Below are 9479 nucleotides of genomic sequence, written 5' to 3' on the forward strand. Positions count from 1 at the left end.
ACATTCCAGGTGCTCGGAACTATCCAGACGCTAGGCGCAAGGATCCAGGCGCCAGACGCCAGAATATTCCAAAATCTTCTTTTGAGAGAGAGGTCAGTCGCGAGGCTCCTCTTTGAGTTTTTAACTTGAGCAACTTTCCCCTGGCAAAGGTGCAAGATGTCGCACAGGCGGCCGTCGCTTTTGTCAGAAGGATTCTGATACTAAGAGAAGCCCTTTTTCATTATTCAGAAGACTCCTGTGTTAGGCAGTTCCTCTCAATGCGGACACTCTCCTTCATCCATGCTCTTCCCTCGTTATGAGGAGGCAAGAGCTTTGGGAGTTTTTATTAATAAGAATATATCGACGTTTGGGTATGATGGCGGATAGGAAATATCTACTTCCTTCCGTAAACCCTAGAGATGAACAGGAATTCTGTCTCTTCCGCGATTTATGAGGAAATCACGAAGATTTATAGAGTTCCTGGATTAACTTCCTTTCTTAAGGAGATATATATACTCTTTCTATCGTTCTATTAACGAAAAGAACGAAGATAGTAGAAGGTAGTAGAGTATCTGCTGTATGAGAATACGATACGGTCAAATCATAAACACATACCGTAGTTACTTCTTTGCTGTGCAACTCAATTACCAGTATCCTTCTAGGACTTTCCTAGGAAGGACTACGCTTTGTTAAGACAACACCTACTTAGCTTCTAGATTTATCGAAGTCTTGTTTCGCTTAAATATGCTTTAATAAGAACTTCCTGAAGTTCGATAATAATTTTATAAGATTCCTTTATTAAATGGAGTAGCTGGCAACTCTGGAAGAGTAAGGCCAGACGGCTAACGGAGACTGCTATCGCTTAGACCAACGCAGTACCATGTAGGTGTCGGTCATGAGCGGTCTGTTACATCTCTCTCTCCTGCGGGATGGAATAACTATCCGTATCTCTCCCCTACAATCGCGGTCTTAGCCTCGGATTGAGGGGATAGTTAAGCTAACATAAAATATTGTCTGCCTTTTGCTAAGAAGTTTTCAATAAGAGAGATATTACAACCTTTCAGTGCTGTTTACCGTAGGTAACATTATTAAAGGATTCTATCGCAGCAGAACATTATATTATATAATGCTCTCAGGCTTACGAAAGCATGGCTTATTAGAGTACCTGCTCAGGAGAAGATGGATGAGTCAGATGGGAAACATTCTCTTCGTGGCAGAAGTTGCTTCCCTGAATGGACTATACTACCTATATAAAAGTTTTTTCGTACTAAGAACGGAATTAACATGTGAAAGGATGTCGGGTAATATAAAGGCACAGATGTTCTGGCACATAACCTAAAAAGAATTAGAAGGAAGCGCCAGCCTGGTGCAAAATTGTGCCAGAAGCGCCAGCCTGGCGCAATGCGCCAGAAGCACCATCCAAGATATTTTCTCGTTTTAGCGAGTTATTAACCTAAGAGTCCAGTAGCCTCTCGGGAGGGGTCGCTGACAAGGAACGATGAAATTATTTATTTTAATCACTTAGGCCAATTCCACGACACTCTCATATCGCAAAGAGCATCGAGAATACGCGTTAACAAAAGAGAACCTAGTTGGAAAACAGACAGGGAATGTAATGATCCTTAAGAGGTTCGATGCAAGATTTTGCATGTCTGTGAGAACCTTCTCGATCGACGATAATAACTGTTAACGTATGTCTAACATTTATTGGAAAGAGTTGTGAGAACCTGCAGAAAGTCTTCTTCATAGATCTCTTAGCAAGGTAGAAGACGAACAAGCTTCCTATAGACTGCTTCCTTTTCCTCGAACCTAGAGAGGTAGCAATATACGCCATCTTTATTTTAATAGAAAGGGGAATAAACTTTAGTCTTTTTTTCCCCTAAATATAAATTCTTTACAGAATTTAAGATAAAGGGCGTCAAAGAAAGAGAGGATAATACTTTATGCCTCATTTTGGCCTTAGAGAGGTTGGATTCACAGAGGTCGCGTTCTTCTCACAGCATGTTTTGGAAGTCTTTTCCAAGAGAGTCTGGATATTCTATCAACATCTGTTATAAATGGACCTTAACAACCTCTCCACTCTGAGTCTGTCTGCGTGCAGACTGATCAGAAGTGGACATGAATGAAAGGATTTTTTTTTCAAGGTAAATTACAATAGCCATGGCCAAGACATAGAATTGCTGCAGATCGTGCTAGAGGGAATGAGGAAACTGTCCTCTTCCGATACCTCTGTGAACCACATAGCGGTTTTTTCTTCCCTTTCAGGGGGAAGAATCACCTTTGTATATATCTGCTATCAAAGAACGCAGTAAAAGGCTATACTCTGTCTCTATAAAGGGAATTGGAGATAGCAGAGGATTAAGATCTTCGAGATCAGATCTTATACGATACCTCAATATGACAAGAGTAGGATATCATGTACTTCTAATGGGATCTTTTTTGTGGCCACAGATTCCATGTTCCGACAAGATGGAACTGCTCCTCATCAAACTTCTTTGAGAAATTTTTATGAGGGAATTCTTTGTTTCTCTTGGTCCTAAACGACCAGAAGACAAGTGAATTTATTGAGCATTGGAATCTCCCATCAGATTCTATGGAAACTAGGCAATTGGTTCTTGCCAGCATAGTATGTCTGGCAAAAGAACTAAAACCCCCTATTCCTGATTCAATGTTTTCAGATAGAGGTTTCGTTGTCTAGGCATTGTACTTACGTTTTCATCTACATTAGAATGGTTCAAACGTTTGCCTACAGTCTTTGGAATGCGATGACAGCTCAAAATGCTTCCCAGAAGGTGTTCAGAGGGATACAATAAAGAGCTAGAAATCAGGAGTACTCCCAATTTCAGCTCGGAGTCTCCTTCGACTTCCAGGCTTCTTCCCTTCCTTCGGGCAATGATAGGGAAGATTCTGCAACGAGAAACCCCTTCAACATGTAAGAAGAGATCTCGTGAGCAACGGAAGTATTCAAGAAGAACCCTCCTCGGAGGAAGACTTCTCTTGTACGGTTAGATATCCTATCGTCTACTGGATGTAGCTGACTACAATCACCTCCCCTTGCCGGAGAGGCCAAAGCTCAAAGGGGAAGAACTTCTTCCACCCTTCTCCAGTCTCCTGATAAACTATTGTGGATGTTCAGGACTTTTGGACAATGTAGCGCCAACCAGGTGCCATATGCCAAAACAGGCGTAAAAAACGCCAGAGGCAAACAGTCCCAAGAACACTGTCATTGTCTGATGAGGAGAAAGAGCAGGCCTACAACTTGGCACAGATGCGCTAGAGGCGAAAAAATCGGACTGATAAGAGTGTCCGATGTGGACATCGCTAGACTTCCTCGAGACTCTACCAAGCTTGAAACTCCAGCAAGTGGGGAGGAGCCAGCCAAGGCGCTAGGCGCCGGGCAGGCGCGAGGCCCCAGCCAGGCTCTAGGCTTCATCCAGAAGAGATCCATTTCAAAGGAAGCCCTGGTCTTCTTCTTTGAAACAAATGTGATCGATAAGCACTTCATGAATAACTTGATGATTCCTTCAAACAGCTGAGAATTAAAAGCGCTTGAAGTGCGAGCTTTTATGAATTCTTGTTAGTTCCATAAAAATATGTCGTGTAGGACATATTAGCTGCAACTTACGGAAGATGCAACTCGGGAGTTGACTTCCCTTAGCATGAAGGAGGTCAAGTTGACCTACGAGAGATCCTTCTCTCTTGGTTATACGTGACTACGGATACGTTGCTGGGATAGGGAGCCGACACTGATCCTTAACTAAGTGAGTTCATTTTTATTTTAACATAGTGTTTTGTTCTTTGGGTTGTTTGAAAGGAGTTTGGGGATAACTCTTCAAATTAAGCACTAACCCTCGTGTTAGGATCAGGTGATCGGGATCGGTGTTGTGCTCCTTAATTATGCCACTAGGCATAGGTGTATTATCATGTAAGTGGATAAGACCCCATTGACAAATGACCTTTAGATTCTGTCGAGTAAGTGGATAAGACCCCATTGACAGATCTACAAGAACTCTTAGCCATAGGTCACATCCTCGCTGAGGTTCTTGAGACGAAGCAGATTCCTAGCAATAGCTAGGAAGTCAACCCTTCATCTAAACACATAGGAACCAAGGTTTTATTTATTTATTACCTACAACGTATGTTGTTTACCTGTCTAATCAGTTAATAGCTGTCTCTTACCCTCCACCAAAGGGTGCCAATCAGCTAAGTATATATCTGTCAGGGAAGTTGAATGTATGAAAATGATATTGTTATGATACAATAAAGTTTCATACATACTTACCTGGCAGATATATACGATAAATGGCCCACCCAGCCTCCCCGCAGGAGACAGGTGGAAGAGAAAAATCTGGTTCTAGAAGGTAATGATTCCTATTCCTGCCACCCAGCGGCAGGACGGTAGATCACCTGACCTACTTACCTGTAGCGTGTGCCGCGAAATTCGAATTTGTCGGGGAAGACGGAGTCTTAGCTAAGTATATATCTGAAACTTTATTGTATCATAAAAATATCATTTTTACCTTATGTTATCGTCATATCTTCATAATTTTTAAAAAGGCTATTTATGGAGTAATTTCATATCAGTGAAATCAACTTTTATCTATGTGAGGCCAGCCAGCTGACAAAATGTATGTACGTATATGAAAATCAAATTATGGTAGCGTTCACAGTAAGATTATCTTTCAAAATTTTGATAATACTAGTCATGGTAGTAATAATGTTTGGAATATACGTAACATTCATTTTCAATATAAAAATCATCATTATTTTGGTAGTGAATAATAGTTTAGAATGATCATACATACACTGCATCGTTAGGGTTTGTGGCAGTGATAAAACAACCAAATTAACGTTTTTCTTTTAGTCAACGCATTTTGGAAAAACATGACATAGAATCGGCTTTGCTACTTTGTTCATTTCGATATTTTTAACGATACAATAACTATCATTTGTACTACTAACACCATCTTCACATAACTAATTTTTCGTAAGAATCGGCTTTGCGACTTTGTTCATTTCGATATTTTTAATGATACAATAACTATCATTTGTACTACTAACACCATCTTCACATAACTAATTTTTCGTAAGAAATGTGTTTTTGTAAAAGCTAGCTTATACATAAAAGGCTTTTGTTAAGTCATCTTAGATATTCATACGTACCCAATTTTATTTTGGGAAAATTTACTACTATTTCCACGTATGTTGAAATACTTTAGCTTAATTTAAACACTTTATTAATATAATGCATAAATACTATACATATATACATTGTATACAAATATTACATACAGTTATATACAAAGTTAATCATATGAGTGGTGATCAGAAGACTGAGCTGAATTATGTAATGCAGCTGTGCACTGAACTACGTACATACTATATACCTGTAAAAATAAAAAGAAGTTTGTTAAAGCCAAATACATGATTATATGTACTGTACCACCTTAAACTGTCATGCTAAATGACTTTATGTATATAGCAATATTTCAAAGTTTAATGGTAAATATTACGTAAAGAAAATTGGTACTGTACTCACCAGAGATCAATGTTGACTGAAGATACTAATGATGGTGAATTAGCTGTGCAGTCGAATGCAAATGAAGATAAGACTGCACAGCAAAGCAGAGGAATTAAGTCTCCTCTGGGAGCATCCCTTCCTCCTCTTCAGGAGGCATTTCAGGGGCTGGAGGGCCTTCTTCACCATTGAAAAATAGGTTGTGATAGGCAGCTGCTGCACCTGCTTCCTCATGGTGCTCAGAAGGTGTGCATAGGGGCTCAGTGCCCCATCAATGCTATTGACAAACTTTAAGGCCCGTTCTAGGCAAGGATCCCGTTCCAAAATGGTCTCCTTCGCCTCTTTGAACAACCTAATATAATTGTTCAGGAAGTCCAAGGTAAGACCCCCCATCCTCATCCCCCTCGTTCCCTGAACCTGCAGAGTCTTTGTCGTCGTCGATGACAGTCTGTCATTTCTTCCAGATCCTGGTCCGTTAAGGGTTCAGTGTGTGTGTCGATCAGGGTTCCCACTTCATCCTTGGTGGACTGCCTTGTCTATGGCAGAATGCTGAATTTCTTGTGGAGAAAATCCCTTATAATCGTTCACACACTCCGGCCACAACTTTCAGCAGGAATTCAGAGGGTCTTTCTTCATATCCCTCAGTGACCTGTCAATGATGTTCAGACAGGTAGCAATCGTGAATTTTCGCCAATAACCTTTCAGCGTGAATTCACTGTTGTCATCCATTGCCTTCACTAGGTGATCGAGGGAGTTTTGGGTGTATAGTGCCTTAAAGGCACGGATCATGCCCTGATCCATGGGCTGCAGAAGAGAGGTGGTGTTCACAGGGAGGAACTCGATCTGGACTCCCTCATTAATAAAGATCAGCAGGGTGGCCACCGGCGTTGTCCATAAGCAACAAGACCTTGGACTCCATACACAAGTTGCTGAGGTATTTCTTAACTTGTGGAATGAAGCTCTAAAGGAACCATCATTCCGTAAGGACTTTGGTGATCCAGGCCTTTGAGTTATGCATCCAAAACACCGGCAGCATATGCATATTTTTATTCTTGAGGGCCCTGGGTTTAGCGGACTTGTAAATTAAACCTGGTTTCAACATGAAGCCAGCCGCATTGCCACACATAATGAGGGTCACCCTATCCTTGTGTGCCTTGAAACCTGAGGCTCTGGCTTCATCTTTCATAATAAATGTACTTGACGGCATCCTCTTCCAGAAGAGGCCAGTCTCGTCCATATTGAAGACCTGAAAAACATAAAAAGATTAAAATTAATAATATATGTAATGCTAATGATGTTTGAAATTGTAAAAAAAAAAAAATAGTGATAAAGGAATTGAGTTAAACTATGTAATACAAGTATAAAATCGTATATATAAAGTTAAAACCAACCTGTTGTGGACAGTAGCCTTTGTCGCTGATTAGCTTTTTGAAGCGCTCTGGATATTTTTCTGCAGCATCCACGTCTGCTGATGCAGCTTCACCATGCAACGAGTCATGCTTGAGCTGAAATCTTTGCATGAATCGCTGAAACCAGCCCTAGCTAGCCTGAAGAGCTGAAGAAGGTCCTGCTTGTGGCTCTTCCTCATCAGAGGCTTCGTGGAAGCCTAAGAAGTCTGCTTCTTGAGCTATGTCGCTGCCTTTGGTCTCGCTGCTATTTGAAAATTTTGCGTAGAGCTGCCGTGCCTTCTCACAGATGAATACACGATCAAGGGAAATGTTCCTCTTACAGCAGTCGTGTATCCACAGTGCCAAGGCAGACTCCATGCGTACCACATCCTGATCTTGTACTGTACTCATTTTCTTGGCGCTGCCAAGAAAACTAATACTGATGGCCTTTCTTATCTTGACCTCCTCCTTCTGGATGGACCTGAAAATATAAAGAAAATTCATTAATTAACCCTCTTACGCAGATTGGATGTATTAAACATCGAGTCAAAATGTCTCCCGCATGCCGATTGGACAAACGTCGACTCAAAAAAATTTTCTTAAAAATTTGCGGAAAAATACTTATAGGCATACCAGCCGAAAACTTTTGAATCACGCGCCTTGGGGGATGCTGGGAGTTCACTGATCAAGGCGTTGTTTTGTTTACAATCGTTACGCAGGCGCGCAAGAGCGAATTTCTTTCTTATCGCACTAAAAAGTATCAGTGACACATCTCAAAAATTATTTCGTCACTTTGACATAATTTTTAAATTATTCGTTATATGGAGTTATTATATATGAAAATGTGCGCAGTTTAATGTAGAATACAACGAAAAAATACTCATGATTGTAGCTTTTATCAGTTTTGAAATATTTTTATATAAATAACGATAAGTGCCAAAATTTCAACCTTCGGTCAACTTTGACTACCAAAATGGTCAAAAAACGCAATTGTAAGCTAAAGCTCTTATATTCTAGTAATATTCAATAATTTTCCTTCATTTTGCAACAAATTGGACGTCTCTAGCACAATATTTCGATTTGTGGTGAATTTATGAAAAAACTTTTTCCTTACGTCCGCGCGTTAACTCTTCCGATAAATTTTTTCGTGCGATTGTCCTAATGTTTGCACCATTTTAAATTTGCTGTTACATAAAGTTTTATATATGGAAATGTGCGCAATTTCATGCACAATACAACTAAAAACAATCCATAGTTGTAGCTTTTATCAGTTTTGAAATATTTTCATATAAATAACGATGTGCCAAAATTTCAACCTTCGGTCAACTTTGACTCTACTGAAATGGTCGAAAAACGCAATTTTAAGCGAAAACTCTTATATTTTAGTAATATTCAATCATTTACCTTCATTTTGCAACAAATTGGACTTCTCTAGCACAATATTTCGATTTATGGTGAATTTATGAAAAAACACTTCCGAAAAAAATCAGACATTTTTTCGTGCGATTGTCGAAATGTTTGCACCATTTAAAATTAGCCATTACATAAAGTTTTATATATGAAAATATGCGCAATTTTATGTAGAATGCAACGAAAAATGATTGAAGGTTGTAGCTTTTCTCTTTTTCGAAATAATTGCATATAAATCAAGATAAACAGAAAAAAAACCACGTTCGGTCAACTTTGACTCTACCGAAATAGTCGAAAAATGCAATTGTAAGCTAAAACTTTTACAATCAGTAATATGCAGTCATTTATCTTCATTTTGCATATAAAAAATATATATAAAAATATAGACATTCTGTCAACTTTAACTCGTCTGAAATGGTCGAAAACTGCAATTCTAAGCTAAAACGCTTACAGTATCGTAATATTCAATCATTTGTCTTCATTTTGAAACAAATTGGAAGTCTCTAGAACAATATTTAGATTTATGGTGAATTTTTGAAAAAAACATTTTTTTACGTCCTCGCGTTACGAATTCATGCATCATTTTGTGATATTTTTTCTGTGTTGCTTTGATCATTTTACAATGTATTATATGTCAAAATGATCGCAATTTAGTGTACAATACAACAACAAAATAATTTTTTGTTGTTGTATTGAAGCTAACTCGTTAGCTTCAACTGTTTTTCGCACAGCTCGATTTGAATACAATTATGTATGAATTTTTGTCGCTACCATATATCGCATTATTTATATATGATAATGATATTTTTTTCATTTCTGATGGTTGCATACTAAACTTCAGGCAATGGCAAAAAAAGGAGCCAAAAATGAACTCTTAATGTTGAAAACTAAGCGCGCTGTGATTTTTTTAAAATATTTTTTGCGCATCCGCGCTCACTCCAAACCCGCCTCGGCATACGGGAGAGACGTTTTGGTTTTTAGGGCTTAGGCGTAAGAGGGTTAATTATCATTACAGCATATATACGTATGTGCATTATTTGTACATTATTAGCACTTTCGTTGATAAACGATTACACCTGACTGTACTGTCATTGACCGCAAAATGGAGACCTACGGCTGCAAAGCTGTTGCCTACTTAGAGCATATCAAGCAGTTCCACCTTTGAGCATATCTAGCAGTTCCAC

General features: G+C 39.1%; 1 protein-coding gene across 1 annotated transcript; it reads right to left on the reverse strand.

The window, feature by feature from the left end:
- Positions 1-5285: 5285 nt before the first annotated feature.
- On the reverse strand, positions 5286-7017 carry LOC135207166 (tigger transposable element-derived protein 1-like). The gene is made up of 3 exons (XM_064238742.1): positions 6889-7017; positions 6636-6743; positions 5286-5366 (listed from the first exon to the last, which is right to left on the reverse strand). The coding sequence occupies exons 1-3, from the start codon at positions 7015-7017 to the stop codon at positions 5286-5288; spliced, it is 318 nt and encodes a 105-aa protein (XP_064094812.1).
- Positions 7018-9479: the final 2462 nt, after the last annotated feature.

This window comes from Macrobrachium nipponense, chromosome 32 (assembly GCF_015104395.2).
Source record: "Macrobrachium nipponense isolate FS-2020 chromosome 32, ASM1510439v2, whole genome shotgun sequence".
NCBI classification, from domain to species: domain Eukaryota; kingdom Metazoa; phylum Arthropoda; class Malacostraca; order Decapoda; family Palaemonidae; genus Macrobrachium; species Macrobrachium nipponense.